At 34.2% G+C, this 16837-nt stretch overlaps 4 protein-coding genes across 4 annotated transcripts; 2 read left to right on the top strand and 2 right to left on the bottom strand.

Annotated features, from left to right (window-relative positions):
- Window positions 1–2797: 2797 nt before the first annotated feature.
- Window positions 2798–5849, top strand: LOC100791226 (DEAD-box ATP-dependent RNA helicase 52B). Its single transcript, XM_003550778.5, has 6 exons — window positions 2798–3556; window positions 3656–3739; window positions 3862–4104; window positions 4249–4416; window positions 4512–4625; window positions 4936–5849. Exons 1-6 carry the CDS (start codon window positions 2990–2992, stop codon window positions 5590–5592), a joined length of 1833 nt encoding a protein of 610 aa, XP_003550826.1. The 5' UTR covers window positions 2798–2989; the 3' UTR covers window positions 5593–5849.
- A 977-nt stretch (window positions 5850–6826) lies between these two features.
- LOC100790697 (adenine nucleotide transporter BT1, chloroplastic/mitochondrial) lies at window positions 6827–9513 on the bottom strand. Its single transcript, XM_003550777.5, has 3 exons — window positions 8195–9513; window positions 7603–7764; window positions 6827–7521 (listed from the first exon to the last, which is right to left on the bottom strand). Exons 1-3 carry the CDS (start codon window positions 8792–8794, stop codon window positions 7054–7056), a joined length of 1230 nt encoding a protein of 409 aa, XP_003550825.1. The 5' UTR covers window positions 8795–9513; the 3' UTR covers window positions 6827–7053.
- A 122-nt stretch (window positions 9514–9635) lies between these two features.
- LOC100500145 (ribosome biogenesis regulatory protein homolog) lies at window positions 9636–13056 on the bottom strand. The gene is made up of 8 exons (XM_003549717.4): window positions 12723–13056; window positions 12508–12658; window positions 12155–12206; window positions 11879–12007; window positions 11145–11262; window positions 10230–10413; window positions 9996–10109; window positions 9636–9904 (listed from the first exon to the last, which is right to left on the bottom strand). The coding sequence occupies exons 1-8, from the start codon at window positions 12818–12820 to the stop codon at window positions 9755–9757; spliced, it is 996 nt and encodes a 331-aa protein (XP_003549765.1). The 5' UTR covers window positions 12821–13056; the 3' UTR covers window positions 9636–9754.
- A 1533-nt stretch (window positions 13057–14589) lies between these two features.
- On the top strand, window positions 14590–16159 carry LOC100817627 (NHP2-like protein 1). Its single transcript, XM_003549720.4, has 5 exons — window positions 14590–14692; window positions 14787–14907; window positions 14989–15092; window positions 15600–15731; window positions 15884–16159. Exons 1-5 carry the CDS (start codon window positions 14690–14692, stop codon window positions 15908–15910), a joined length of 387 nt encoding a protein of 128 aa, XP_003549768.1. The 5' UTR covers window positions 14590–14689; the 3' UTR covers window positions 15911–16159.
- The last annotated feature ends 678 nt before the right edge of the window (window positions 16160–16837 follow it).

Raw genomic sequence — 16837 nt, 5'->3', positions numbered from 1 at the left:
TTTCCGTCTTCCCATGAAAAGTAAAATGTAAAATCGTTGTGGATTACTGGATTAGCATTATGTTTCTGTTCGGATTTTTTTTAAAACAAAAAGGTTTTATGTACTTAAGTTACTTTACTCTGATGGTGGATTATGTTGCAAAATGAAAGCTCCATGGAATCTCTTACATGGCTGTGCTTGGTAGGGTTGATGAAAATAAAAATGGAAGGGTAGAAATAGATGAGAAATGAAGTAATGATTAAAAGTGTTTGGTTGAAAAGCAATACAGAACATACGATAAAAGAGATAAAAAGATGAGTGAAAATATTTGAGAAATAGTACATGTAGGTCTCACCATTTTAAAATTATTTGATAATTAGTTGTAACAAACTAAACATCATTCACTTTCATATCATTCACTTTCATATGCACAGATAATTCTGTCTGCCGTAACAAACACAACTTAGAGGAGGTAAAACTATTAAAAGTGTTTATTGGATCGTATCAATTTCACCAATTAAATTAGTTTTTTTTAAGACAATATGGTCCAACTTGAACAAAATTTAATTAAATTTTGCATATATTATCTATTACATTTTATTTGCATTTTGTTATAATTTTGATAATTTTTTCTTCTTAACAAATATACTCCAATTGATTTATGAATTTAAGGACTTTATCAACTCTTTATGTAGATTTTTATATTTTTATGACATTTATTTTTCAAATATTTTAAATTAAAATTTGAATATTATTGGGTTGGTTTGGTATAAATTTTATTTTTAAAAATTCAAACCAAAATGAATTAATTGATTTTAGTTACTTTAATTTTTAAGTTGCACTAATGTGAGTGTTCTACCACTTGAAATGAAATTGCGATCCCATATTTTTAAGGTTTTTGACCTTTTTGATTGAGTCTATTATTAAATTAGTTCGGGTTCAGACAAGTTTCAACTTTAGGACTAAAAGATACTTAAACAATACTCATTCAAATGATAAAATTATATAATTATTGTAATACATAATAACAAATATATTTTGCACGTATTTATATTAGATGTTCTATTGTTCTTTCATGAGTCATATCAAAATTGAGATCACATTATTCACACCAACCAAATAAATGATTTAGATTGTGTCTATATTTATTTGGTTGATATGCATATAAAAACAGAGGTGCTCAATCAATTATTACAATGTTCAACAAGAAAAAACACCAAATTAATTTTCAAAATATTTTCAATTTTTTTAAAAAAAATCAATGGAATAAAAAAAATCAATAAAATCATAATTTTGTTAACGAAATCACTACGTCTAATGAATGAAGGGGTTCTCGCAAACTCACATCGATGAGTCCATGACCCATGCCCCAGCCTAAAATGAGGGATATATATATATATATTTTTTTTTACCGGAGAAAACGAGGGATATATTAAAGTTGAATGTACGAAAGTTGACTCAATCTTCAATAATAAGGCAAAAATAGCAAAATATAATTTCCTATATTTTGTTATAACTAGAATGAAAAAGATGGGGGTCTCACATAATAAAGTATAATTTTTTATATATTATTTTTTTCCTTCAAAACAAACAAACTCTTAGTGCTTATTGTTTATTTACGTTCAGTTGTATTATATCTTATACCCAGTTAATGTATTCTTTCGTTTTGGGTAAAAAAAATATAATATCCTAATGAACACAATAGTATGAGGAGCTTTTTTTGTGAGTCCGGTGCCTCTATCAGACTTTAACTGAGGGAGAGGAAGGCATAGTCACAGCGGCAGAACTCAAAATTAACATTTCACAGTAACCAAATCCACTGGGAACAAAAATTACAGAAGTAACTCGAGAGTCGAAAGTAACAAATAAATATAGGCAAGGAAATAATACTACTATAAAGGATCTTGAATCAGAGCATGAAAGGAGTAGAAAATTTCAACGCCTTGTGAAGTCAAGTCTTAGCACTTAACAATGAGTCAAAGGTTGTGAAAGGCAAGTTCGAAATTCAATTTTCAATAAAGACCTTATTAGGATCACGATCAGGGGAGGAGAAACATGTGTCTATTGTTTAGTTTACATTTTTAGTGAAAATTAAAAATAATACCAGTGATACATATATTTGTTATAAATTTAGAAAAGGCTTACTTTGGAAATATTTTCAAAATAGTGCTGAAAGTTAAAAACAAAAACAATGTACGTTTTCTTGAAAATAAAAACGGGGCAGTTGAAAATTGTAAACATGTACCTAATCAATCAATTAGTCATTCAAAATGTAAATATACACCATTTGACTTTACTCGGATTTTAATTATACATTTGCGAAGAAAAAAGAAGTTACAGTGACTGAAGATTAAGCAGCAAGTGTGCGTTTAGAAAATAAAAAAAAAGCCCCTAATGTTGCTTCTGCGTTTCGAAACACAATCTAAATAGTACTGCAAGACATGAAAGGATGTCAATTTCAGATGTGACTCTTAGGAGTATTGATAACTCTTATTAGTATTATTGTTCCTGAAGAGTAGTTTTGCGTGTGTGAGAAGTGAGAAGGGAAGGGTTGGATTTTGGAACTAGGGAAAAATGGAATATGAAACAGCATTATAGTATATACTAACTAGTTGTAGTTGTAGTTTGTAGTACTATTCGAAAATGAAATGGTTAGTCATGCGTTCCGGTTGTGGTTGGGGGTTGCGCTACATGAGCCCTTCACCCCTCCCCAGCACGCCAACATTTATTTCATGTTCAGACCCTGCAAATACCCTATCGACACGTGTCCACATGGGTCCCACCATGGAAAAGATATTTCACGTGATGCTCCCCTCCCAAGTCACCACAAAGTGAACCCCATTCTTCTCCCTCCTCTCCCTCTTTTCAATTCAATGTCTTCTCTTCTTCTCCTGACCCGTCGTTTTCAGAGTCACTCTGCTGTATAAACTCTCATTCCTATTTATACTATAATCTTCTTCTTCCTCTTCCCTTCTCACTACACTCTTTTTCTGTTTTTCTTATTCTCACCATGCTGTGGTCTTATGCCTCGCACTATGTCCCTCCACAACACCGCACTAACAGCTTCCAAACCTTAACCGATGATTCAACCAGCCGTGGTGGCGCTAGACCACGTGACGGTGGCCGCGGTGGTTCCGGCAGCCGTGGGTTTTCTCGTCCCCGCATTCCTTCTAACCGGTTACCCGTGGAGGAACCACAAGACGGCAGCGACGCTATTAACTTCGACGCGTACGAGTCGGTACCGGTGGAGGCGAGTGGGAAGGACGTGCCACCGCCGGTGAACACCTTCAATGAAGCGGACTTGGACGAAGGTTTAAAGAGGAACATCGACCGATGCAAGTATGTGAAACCCACGCCGGTTCAGCGCCACGCGATTCCCATCGCGAGTGCGGGACGCGACCTAATGGCGTGCGCACAGACCGGTTCGGGCAAAACGGCAGCGTTTTGTTTTCCCATTATATCTGGGATTTTGAAGGGTCGTTCTCTTTCTGGGTTTTCATCAATGCCGGCTCGTGGTGCCGCTGTTGCATACCCCACTGCACTTATTCTGTCTCCTACCAGGGAGTTATCATGCCAGGTTTATTTATTTACTTATTCTGCTGTCTTTTATTTTCTTTTTTCTCAAAAATTAAATTTGGTTCGTTCTTTATTTTTATTTATTTATAATATTTGTTAGATACGCGATGAAGCGAATAAATATGCGCATCAAACTGGAGTGAAGGTTGTTGTTGCCTACGGTGGGGCTCCTATTACTCAGCAGGTGTGTGCTTTTCATTACATTACATAGGCCCCTGGTGAAAGTGGGTGCTTTTGTGCCTTTTTAATAAATGAATCAGTGGTGGTTGGTTACTTTTTTATTTTTTTTAAAAAAAATGGAAACAGCTGCGCCTTATGGAGAAAGGTGTTGATATATTGGTTGCAACTCCTGGGCGTTTGGTGGATATTATTGAAAGAGAAAGGGTTTCGTTGACAAAGATAAAGTATCTTGCTTTGGATGAGGCTGATCGTATGTTGGACATGGGTTTTGAACACCAAATACGCAAGATTGTGGAGCAAATGCAGATGCCCTCGCCAGGTATTAGGCAAACATTGTTGTTTAGTGCCACGTTTCCTAATGATATACAGGTAAGTTAAGTATTGTATTTCCCCTGCTTTAGGTAATATTTGCTTATGACAATGTGTTCTACATGCTTTATTATAGTCTTTTAATATTACTGTTTTTTGTAATGTGTTACCTCCTTTTGATGCAATGTTTCATTGATGATGCAGAAGCTAGCATCGGACTTTTTATCCAACTACATATTCCTGTCTGTTGGAAGGGTTGGATCGAGTACTGAACTGATTGTGCAGAAGATTGAGCTTGTACAGGATATGGACAAAAGGGACCATCTTATTAATCATCTGCGACGTCAAAAGGTGCATGGGGCAAATGGGAAGGTAAGAAGTGTTTGTTTTTGCTCCATTGACAATTGTTTCTCAAGTGTTGTTTGTTGGATAATTGATTTTGTGTCTGTCTGTCTTGTGCAATGCAGCATGCTTTGACTCTTGTATTTGTTGAAACCAAAAGAGGAGCGGATGTTTTAGAAGGTTGGTTGTTGAGAAGTGGCTTTTCAGCTGTTGCCATACATGGTGACAAAGTTCAAATGGTTAGCATATTTTGCCTTCCATTTATTTCTTCTTTTGTTATTCATGTTCCTATTTGGTTGTGTGCCATATTGCTATTAGTTTATCTTTATTACTTTGGTACACCCTTTTTAATCCCTCCATTAATGCTAAATATTGAACACTTACATTAATTACACTGACACTCTCGTACCCAAGAAACAATAAACAGATCACAGTATAGTTTGCTCTGTTGTTGCTAATGGTTTTCTGCTTTTTCACATTGGTTTTATGCTATGCTTGTCCTATTGATATATTTTTCATCTGCTGATTGTTGTTACATTGTATGTTTAGGAAAGGGAACGGGCTTTAAGATCATTCAAATCTGGTTTGACTCCCATTTTGGTTGCAACTGATGTTGCTTCACGGGGATTGGATATCCCGCATGTGGCTCATGTTATAAACTTTGACTTGCCTAGAGACATTGATAACTACGTACATAGAATTGGAAGAACAGGCCGTGCAGGCAAATCTGGGTTAGCCACTGCCTTCTTCAGCGACAAGAATAGCCCTATTGCAAAGGCTCTTATTGGACTCTTGCAGGAAGCAAACCAAGAAGTTCCATCTTGGCTCAACCAATATGCTACTGAGGGTTCATCATCTGGTGGGGGTGGTCGTGGCTATGAAGCTCAGCGTTACCGCAGTGGCAGTTATGGTGGTCATGATTTCCGGAATGTCACTGAACCTGAGGTGCAGAATTACAACTGCTACAATACCAATGGCAATGCAGTTCAGTTTGTAGAGTCTTACACTGCTGATGATGCCTCTTACGTTGATACCTCCTATGACATCCAAAACTCCAATATAGATTGCTCTTTTGAATGTTTACATATAGCTTCTTCCGGCAGTTATAATCACACTGATTCTTGTGAGTTGAATGGAGGTGGTGGTAGGGTTGAAGAAGATGGGCCACGCGGTTATGCATCTATTGTTGCCACTGGATGGGATTAGACTTGTAAAGTCGTTAGCTGCATCTTTTTGGCTGTAGTTGGACAACGTACCATATATACTGCGTAATATAGTGATTTTGGAGGGGAAAATTATAGTCTTTTAGGTAGGTTCTAAGCCATGCTGGATTTTATTTTGCTCGTGTCTCTACTGGACCTACGGCTACTACAATGAATTTTTTTTGGATGTAGCGTGCTTATCCTTTTTGGTAATTTATTTCTATTTAATTATTGATTATATTGGATAACTTTTCAATCTAATATCATTTTCTTGTGTAATTATGATTAAGAATGTTTTGGAATTGGATTGGATTTACTTTTAATAAAATTATAAGAATCATTTGATTTTATAAATTCATCCACCCAATTTTGTTTGACATTTTTAAGTTTAATTATATTAAATTTAAAGTGACTTAGATAATTTTTTTATTTTGGATAAAGCATTAAATTAAATAAATGGTAAAGCAATGGCTTAATCACACTTTTAGTCATCGTTTTTTACTTTATGAATTTGTGTCAATTATATTCATTTAAAGCAGTGATTGTTTTTACTTTTGAAGAAACTTATTTTATTATATAATTAAATAGTGATAGTTTTCACCTATCAAAATTCAACTTACATTGTTGAAAGTGTGTAAAGTGAGTTTAATGAATAATGGAAAAATTGATAAAATTAATTCTCTTTTCCAGTTAGTAGGATTATTGTTTACACCTTTTAAAAAGTTTATCTTTTTTAACATCAATTGAATTTCAATTTCATAGTTAGTGTAGAACTGTAGGTAAATCTTAATGTAGTACCATCTTATAAAGAAAATTTCTTGACTTAAATAAGTGAAAAATGGTTCAAAATCATGTCTCAATATTAAAAGAAAAGAACTAAAATAAAGCTTTAAATAAGATAAAAGGAAAAAAGTGTAATTTAGCCTAAAATAAAAAATAAACATTGAAAAAAATATATAAAAAAAATTGAAAAGAAATTTGAACTTATAATTATACTTATATAATTTCAGTTAGTTATTTGAAAATAATAATTAATTAATACTCCCAAGTAAAGATAAGGTTAAACAAGTATAAATTGAGACAATTTTAAAAAGAGGTTGTCTATTTTATCCCAAATAGGATTAAACGACCATTTCAAAGATAATTAATGCATTTAGTACCACGCGATCTCTCAATATTGCAACAAATACAACTCTCTTCTGACTTGTTTATTCTCAGCCAAGACCAAAGACAAAATATGAAACACAATTGATTGTAAAATAAATTAGAGTCTGTAATCAATACAACTTTTTTCCTTAAAGCCAATGCAACTTAAAAGAAACACCCTAGTTGAAATGGTCAAATATGCAAGGAAAAGCAAAATCTGCAAAACCAAAAATTAGCTCGACAAATTATTTCCCTCTTCATAAACACAAAACAATGCCAATATATCCCATGGAAAGAATATGCAGTGATCCACTTGTAATTAATCTTGTTCATTTTCAACAAGTATCCTCTTGCAAGCTTCGTAGCACATGAAAGAAATCCCAGCAGCAGGAACCAATTTTAAGCAACTTGGTCCCAAACCTCTATACAAGCCACCAACTCCTTCCTTTTCAAGTATACTCACAAGTGCATGAAGCATGTTCCCATATTGTCTTCCATTTAGAGCCCCAGCTTGCATATGCTTACGAGCCACCTCAAGTGGAAATGTTGCACTACTCGAAATTGCACCAGCAGCTGATCCAATTAGAAGAGTCATCACATTCCCAATCTCCTCCTTTTTGAAAGCTTTCTTGTAAGCTTTTCTAAGTGTGTCATAAGCAAAGTAGTTTGTTGCAGCATAAGGGATTACACCAATTAGACTAGGGGCGAGGCCCCTATACAATTCTGCAGGACCTTCCTCTTGAACGATCCTCACAAATGCGTCGAGTAAGTTCTTGTACACCCCTCTCTGCAATTTGAGTAGTGGCATGAATTTACATCAATTGGAGCATAAATGGGAGCAAGAACATTAGAGCTCTATGAATCATACCTGAACAGTGAGGCGAGTTTTGAGTAGTTCAAGAGGGTATGTACATAGGGTAGAGCTAACACCAGCAACAGCACCCGCAATTGATGAGGGGGGAATTGGGATTATAGGCTGCTCTCCAGGTTTCGGAGATAATTGCTTCTTGACAGTGTCATATGCAAATAACTGCATGCTCCACCAGATATCATTAACCAATGTAATGAAGTTTTAGGCTACAAAATGAAATGATTAACTCCTAGTTTAACAAGTGGTATTGATAATTATACTATCTGTCTAGCAGAAAGTGATGAATAATATGCAAAATATGCACCCATCTGCTAAATATGTATATCAAAATCAATCAGATATTTAGAAATAAAAGTGATGTCATCTTGTGTGTGTGTGTGTTAAACCATAGGTCCATAACAGTCCATGTCCATTCCTTAGTCACCTTCCAGCTAACTAGACCATAATTTGATTATTCATGGATAAGAAACCAATGAACCAAGTCATTCCAAATAATGGAAATGTGAGATAAAAAATTTAGTGACACCAGATAACCAAAAATTCACATCTATGATGATATCTAGTATTAAAAAGCATCAAGTCTACTCACCTCAATGGCCTTGCTTGGCGCAACTCGGATGATGTTTACAAAATTGCCTCTGAACAAGCCCTTCCATCCATCGGTCTCCATAATAGATTGAAACACTTGAATTGTACTATGCCCACAGCTCCCCACCATCAAATGAGTCCTTATGGTTTCCAACGGTGCCACGGCTGTCCTTGACACTGCACCAGCAATTGCCCCACTCATCAACCTCCTCAATGATGGATTCCCAATCTTAAACTTCAATTTAAACCCCTTCATCTTCTTTTTCTTCTTCATGCCATGGCCTTCCTTGTCAACTTCAACTGCCTCACCACTCAATAACCCTTGAAACCCCGTGCTTCGAAAACCGGCTTCAGGCATTAAAACATATTTCGTGGAAGAATTAACCAACGGAGGTTTGGTGCCACTGTCTCTAGTAGTAGCAGTTGGAGGATTTGGTGAAATCCCAAAACCAAATCCTGCTTGACCAATGCTTGCAAATAAACTAGTTGGACTAACTTTACTCTCGACTGAATACCGTTCAAACTTGATTCCAGAACTACGTATTGCTATATCGTTGTTACCAGATTCAACACCTTGCCCTTGCAACCTACCTCTACCCATGAATCCTAAGTTTTCAATACCAATATACGGAACTGCTTCTCTGTTTAAAATTGAAGCTTTGGAAGTTTTATAAGAATGGAGATGGTTAAGATGAAAAGGGCATGTAAGAATATTTGAATTTAGGAGATGAAATAAACTAAGTTAGCTGAAAACGAATAATTCAACAGGAACAACGAAGACAAAACCAAACAAGATATCGAATTGAGGAATAAAGGTAACGTTGAGAGAATTATTGTTAGGTGGAGAATTTTGATGAAGAACATATGCTAGAAACTCTGTCTCTTCTTTCTCTGTCTCGGCAATGAAGACAACTCATCGAAGAGAAGAGAAGAGATGGTGTAATTTGCAATGCTGTAAGCAAATTCTGATTTATTTCTTGTAGAATAAACTGAATTATCCAATTATTTTCTTTAATGGGTTAAGGTCATCGTTGGCCACAAAAGTTGGATAAAACTGATGTAATTAAAAGACAACAAAACAGACACTCACGAGTCGCGACTTATGTTTGTATCTGCCCAAAAGGAATCTGCAAAATAGTTTTTTGTCTTATGAGCAAAACATATATAATAGTTTATGTACGGAGGGGCTCTTTGGTCTTAGCATGCCCCCAAAAATGCAAATTGATACGTGACGCATGAAATATCTGTTGTTTGATAGAACTTAGAAGCATCACATCGACGTGCTAAAATAAGGAATTTGAAATATCTACAGGTAGTGAATTGACTGAATTCTAAGCACAAAGAACCCGGAGTGAATATGCCTGCTGCGTGCTATAAATCAAAAGTAGTTTTTTCTCAAAAAAAAATTGTCAATTAATAGAGCTGAATTAAATATATATAGATGACAAATAAAAATGGATGACGATTGATACATGATAAAATGAAATTATCGTCTACAAAACATGAAACCAGTAAATAGAGTTTCCAAGAACCCCACAAAACTTTTTTTGTAAAATCTAAATTATTTTCCTTTGGCCTTGCCTTTCTTGGAATCTCCCTTTTTAAAAGACTTTTTTTGAGTTTTCAATTTCTTGTCAGTTGCTGAAGCTAAAGCCTTCCCTTTCTCGCTCCTTCGTTTCTTCTCTTTCTTCACATTGTGCATTGTGACAGCCTAGAATACAGAGAACAGATTTGACAAAAAAAAAAGTTAATAAAAATTGATATATTTGAAATCCAAGTCTACGGGACTCTAGTGCATGTACCTTTTCAACGTTCAGTATGTTATGAGAATTCTTGGAGATGATCTTGTTCAATATTTTCTCAGTTTGCTCCCTCTCCAGTGATCCTATCCCGGTTCCTTCCACTACTGGCAGAAACTAGATGAAAACAAAACAAAGGAAGTTAATTAGCCAATTTAGTTAAAAATTGGGTGCTTCTATATATGATAATTTACATGGACAAGAGAAACATATATCAGTGAGAGCACAGCACACAACCTTCCGATATTTTCCTTCATGTTTCTGAGGCTTTTCACCTGCCAATTTCTTGTCAAATTTCCCCCCACTAGCTGTTGCAGTTGCTGCAATTCCTGCTACATTACCTAGTTCATCCTTTGTAACTTTCTTGGGTGCTGCTTGAGTTCCTGTTATAGGCAAAGCTGTAGCAGCCAACTGAATATGGCTGCATTATAATTTGTTCAGATTTCATTACAACAGAGAACATAGCATGAATATTTGCAATGGGGAGAAAAATAATAGATATATATTGAATAAATAAATAAATTAAACTCTAGTTCAAAACCCTCCAACAAACTAGGCAAAGTTGACACTATTTTTTGAGAGGCACCTAGATCCATTATTAGACATGAGAAAGGCTCCACTTTAGAATTCAGACCTAATAAAACACTATTTTTTGAGAGGCAGATGCCTGTAGATTATGTAGTTGGGGACATTACCAAATGTGAGGAAGGACAGAGATAAACAATCAAATGAAGTGGAGGTGTCACCAATAGCAAGGATAAGATTGTCCGTTAAGAATATTGCATATCAGTAAGCAAAAGTGATGGCTTCGGAGCATGTAAGTCTAACAAACAAAAAGCAGTATCACTAGCTGACCCAAGACAACAGCACAAAAAGGATATGCATATCTCATTAGATTTTTGTTAAGTTTAACTTCAGTAAAGTCTTTGAGAAAAGAAAATAGGCAATGGACCAATGTGAGATATATGACTCCAATGGCAAAATAAAAGGTTAAGGTCTGACCCAACCTCAGTATTGATTTCATTCAGATCAACAAAATAAATTATACGCACAACTACAAGCCAATGATGGATATTCTGATGAACAGAAACAAATATGATTCCCATGCTGCAAAAGCTTCAAGGTTAATTGGAAAAAAGGAACGTGGCAAACCTTGGTAAAGCACCAAATTTTGCAGCTTCTTTCAAGTTCTGTAATCGATTTTTCTCCTGTTTTTCAATTCTATTCTTCTTATTTTCTTTTCTTTTGGCAAAAGGATCCTCCTCTGGATCTGCAAAATGTTTACACCATTCATTATTGACATGCCATACTTATAGCTCTGCTTACTGTACAAAAGTACCCCTAGAAAAATGTGAATTACATGTATACACTCATGAAAAAGATGGAAATGTTCAAATAAGTCACAAAATAATAATAACATCAGCCAAGAGAGGCTTACATAACATTATGATTTGAAATAACTTCATCCAGATTATCACATGCAAGAATCTTCATATCCAAAATAACAATGTGCAAAATAATTCCAAATTTTATCCCATTAAATGGATGCCAGGTATAATGCTCTTGGAAACCCACAAAGCCAACTATATGTTATGATTAAGCATTGAGCATGCCCTTTGATATATCTAAATGTTTCTGTTTTACATGGATCTTCAAAAGAGTCAATTCTAAATTGAATTCCTTTCAATTGGTACTGTTAGAGTATACAAATCTTGTACAGTTCTACAAAGAATTGGCCTATGATAAAATTTTATCCTATTCCTAACATGCGTAGTAGTTCTGTTAGTGCCCAACAATGACAACTCATGGAGTGTCTACACCTTATACATGGCCATCAAGAGAAACATAAAAACAGTTCATGAGGAAAGGCATGTTCAATCGCTTACCATCAGTTGGTTTTGCCTCAATGATAGGAATAGCATCTTCATCATTTGCACGATCATATCCATGTCTGCGTTTCCAGGTTCCAGACTGTTCATCATATACAATCTTGTCTTTCTTCCGTTTCTGTATGCCTGCAAAATAACACAGGACTCGGGCATTGAACTAGTAAAAAAATGACAAAACAACACTAATCCAAACACAGACTGCATAAACAGCATCGAGATTACATGCTGTAAATCATTTAAGAATCACAAGCGCAGAAGTACAAATAGACTAACCTTTCTTTTTGGCAAAAGCTTCCCATTTAGTAGGAGGTTTTGGTTTTGGCAGCTGAAAGACCATCACAAAAATTGATGAGACAATGTTTTAACCGATTAGACACAGGAAAATACTAGAAGCACATAACCAAAGATAAAATGAAAACAACTGTAAAGCTAATAGCAATGCGTACACATATATAGAGAGAGAGAGGAAGGGACTTTTTATTTAGCCCTTGGAAAGTTGGAATATAATAGGGGATAAAGATTCAGAATATGCAGAGAATTTCAGCATTATAGGAACAAGTAAGAAATAATAGATAATATAATTATTGAATTTAAAAGAAGAAGAATAGATTGAAGTGTGGGGTTACATGTTTTTCTCTTGGCAATTTAGTTGTTGGGGGAGGCAAGGTGACAAGGGGTCCATCTACATCTTCGATTGATGGTAAGGTAAAGAGGGCATCTGCGATAGCTTGAACCAAGTGAGTGCCTTTCAGTAAACACTGCCTGGTGAGGTCTTCCCTGTGTTCAATTAACGTAAGTAACGGCAGTGTCAAAAAAGAAAACAACAAGAAGAAAAAGTTACCTGGAAAGAGGTGGTTGGGAAGGGAAGGTGTGATAGGAATCGAAAGCCATGAGGTTGCCGAGGTCCACATCAAACTGGTGCTGTTTCTCAGCCTCCATCTTTAACAAACTACAGAGGCGTTGAAGGTGAATATCGGCTTAAGGGTTTTGTGATATGTTGCACGAGAATGAAGAAATTAGAGAAACAAGTAAAAGAAAGGGGTTTTGCTAGCTGCTCCTCGTCCTTGCCAAGCAATGTTTGTTTTGCTTCCTCGTTAGTTTTGTCCTTTGTTATTGTTGGGCTTATTTCCCCCCTTTTCCTAACTAAGCAGTCTAGGGTTTTCTTCATTCTCTTTGGGTCTTTTGGGGCCTGGGTTGGTTCTTTTGTACTGTTGACAAAAAAAAAGGTCTGTACGTTAATATTTGCAATGCATTTTACGGAATAAATTTTTAACTTTTAATGAAAAACTTGTTTTTTATACCAAAAAAATGAATTGGTTAATTAATTAATTTACAAACTATTTAAATTAAACTCAGTGAAAAACTGAAATTTAAATTTAATTGATAAATTTTCTAAATCCAAATTATATAAGTTTTTTAAATTTGTATAAGTTGAACATTAGAAACACGTGCTCATATGATTGTATACTAAAAATAAAATTAGTAATTATATTTTATTGCGCTGAAACAAGATTAAGTGATATCAAATATTAATTATTTTTATAAAATGAAACTTTTAATATTTTTTTACCAAAAATGAATTTCATTCATGGAATAGTTGAATTCAAAATTTGTACAGAATGGATATTAATTTTTTTATTATTTAAAATTTAATTGATACTTATTCCACTTTATTTTAACATATAATATATTTTTTAAAATATAAGTAAATAACTATTAATTAATTGCATATTTAGAAATTTCTAGAGTATGCAACAAAGAAAAAACTTCTTCCAACAAGATAATATCAGGTGATTATATTGATAAAATTTATTTTAAAAAATAGTAGTTTCTTCTTCCATTACCATAGACATAAAATGTTAGATACACAAAAAAATTTATAATTTAAGAGACGAAAAAAACACACAAGTTTAATCTTACCTTGAAAACGCAATGACCACTTGTACTTTGAAAATGCACCATAATTTTTTTCCTTTTTATACTAGGAGGGTTAATAACCAAAAAAAAAAAAAATTCAATAGATGTTAAACAATCCATTATTATTGACAACTTGTTACGTAAATCACACACAATATCACTAATAGAAAACATACTTGAACACATTAATTCATATATTGTATTTAACGTAGATAATGAAATTATGGTGAAATTCTATTATTTTTCAAAGATTAAAAATAAATGGGAGAAAATAGATGTAAAGAGTTTAAAGAATGATAAAGATGAATTTGCAAAAATAGGATTTAAAAAAGAAATTTGCTAATGTACTCATCCTTGTATTTTAAAGATAAATGTGTTAGAAAGTTACATCGTTAGTGTATTTTAAAATATTATCTCGTTGTAACATGTTAACCTACTCATACTAAAAAATGAAAAATACTAAAAAATGAAAAATAAAAATGTGTATGTTAACAAACTCCACAAACATTTGCTAATGTACACACCATTATTTTTTTAGTATATTAGCAAAATCCTTTAAAGAATGATGAAGATGGTGAGTGAAAAAAAATAAAATTTAAAGAATGATGAAAAAGAGATGAAAAAAGTTTAGAAATGGGGTGCAAAAATTAGAGTATTTTGATAAAAAAAAAAATAAAAATAGGAAGGAGGTATACTTAATAATTAGGGAGGTTTAAATCAAAAGTCTTAAAAGAGATTATTAGGATTAGTGGGCTTGAACCCAAAGGAAGATCCAGTAACATAAAAGCCCAATGTTTACATGTTCCTCGTAACGGCTCAGTTGTGTATTCACGTTCTGCACGAAGGAAAAACCCTAGCTAGTCCACTCCCCCTTCCTCCGTTCGATCAACAATGGTACCATCTTTGTCTTTCTCTTTTCCCTTCCAAGTCAATTTCGATTCACTGCTGAATTTTCTTTCTTGTGTTCGCGTTTGTGCAAAAAATGCAGACAGGAGAAGCAGTGAACCCCAAAGCTTACCCTTTGGCGGATGCCCAACTCTCAATAACCATACTAGACCTTGTTCAACAAGCTGCCAACTACAAGCAGCTCAAAAAAGGTGCTAATGAAGGTATATAGCTCATTTTCTTTCATTTTATTATCACTTCTCACTGTGTGTGCTAAGTAAAATAGTGTACTTGCTGTGTTGCAGCCACTAAAACCCTGAACAGGGGTATCTCTGAATTTGTTGTGATGGCTGCTGATACTGAGCCCCTTGAGATTCTTCTACATCTTCCTCTACTTGCTGAGGATAAGGTATGCTAATTTTCTTCTTATCACGTGCATTCATTCCTCTGAGTTAACTTCCCATTGCTTATACATTGAACTTTATGTTTTGTACCCCGTAAGTAGTAGCTTTGCCAAGATTCTTGATAATAATAACAGAGTATAATATAATATACTATTCTACCCACTTGCATATTTTTAGTCTAGTGTAGTGGCACCTAATATCACGATTGGTCTCTCACGTGAGATTCAGTGCTCACATATAACCTATTTTCCCCGTGATCTCTCACTCTCACTAGGTCTCAACTCTCACAATGTCCACTGTAAATTTGTAACCCACCCACAAACCAAAAATTAGTGTAATGATAATGAACCATATCTATCGGTATGAATGCTCTGCAGAGATATAATATTGGTAAAACTTAGTTAGCTTTGTAAATCTTAACCAATCTAGCTTATTTGTTTTAATTGGATGTTACTCGGATTTTTTTTTTGTCTATTAATTGTGTTAGCCTATTAATCATATGAATTTTTTAGAATGTGCCCTACGTGTTTGTCCCTTCAAAACAAGCACTTGGACGTGCATGTGGGGTCACCAGGCCAGTGATTGCTTGTTCTGTGACAACTAATGAAGGGAGTCAATTGAAATCTCAAATTCAGCAACTAAAGGTATGCACTTTGTTGTTTCATTTATGATTTGCCTGTAGGCAGTAGCTACCAAATGCCAGCAATATTATTTACTATCACATCTCTCTCTTTATGTCTATATATATATATATATATTATTGAACATGTATTCTGAGCATTTGGTTTGTTTGCAGGATGCTATTGAGAAGCTTTTAATCTGAAAAATTCATAATCGGTATGATAAATTCATAATCGATATGATGGGCTTCTTGAGTCGTGGCAATTGCTCCTTCTGAGGCTTTGACTGGACGAGCTGCTATGTTTACCCAATAGGCTTTATGTGTTAACCTAGATGATTTTCTTTATACCATGAAAGGTTATTTGCGAGTGGTATTTTTGTGATAGTTAGTATGAGTGATGTTTTTAATTGAAACAGTGTAATGTTCAATGCAATTTTATGTTAGTTGTTATCTGAGAATTTTAAAAGCACCTAAATTAGTTTATTTATTCCACACACTAAAATAAAAATAAAAATAAAAATAATTGCCACAATACAGGGGTAGCCGCACACTTTTTTTTTATCATATAACAAATAATCTGCCGTATGGTTGAATGATGAAACCGAACCAGGGATGGTTTCAACATTCGAGGAGAGCATTCTTCGCCCTTCTGCTTTCTCATCCATACTCCCCTCCGAAAAAAAGGTGAAGAAAAATAAGCGTGATTTTTATTGTTATTATAAGACAAAGAGGGCACTTGTATTTTATAACTACAGTTCTAAATCTTGTACATTTCTAATTCTAAAGGAATAAGTTATATTTTTATACAATTTTTTTAGTACATATCACAGAAAGCAATGTAAATTTTATGATCTAAAAATAAAAATGACTTCACTTTGTTGTGTTTGATATCACCTAATTGCTTTGATTTTATTGAAGGTTTCCTGAACTCAAATCAAATGACCAGTAACTGCTTGGAGCCAAAGAACCTGTGTCAGTAAATTTAAGGTTGGACTGTTGAAGTAATAATAATCACTTTTAATTAAAATTAAAAAAAAATTGACGTAAAAAGTGTGGGAAAAAATTGATAGTGCTATGGATTGGACGAATCCCAAATAAAAAGTTTGTAAATTTCTTTTTTCTTGTTGA

This window comes from Glycine max, chromosome 17 (genome assembly GCF_000004515.6).
Source record: "Glycine max cultivar Williams 82 chromosome 17, Glycine_max_v4.0, whole genome shotgun sequence".
In the NCBI taxonomy this organism is placed as follows: Eukaryota; Viridiplantae; Streptophyta; class Magnoliopsida; order Fabales; family Fabaceae; genus Glycine; species Glycine max.
Note: the sequence above shows the minus strand (reverse complement) of the source record. Positions and strands in the feature narration are given on the sequence as shown.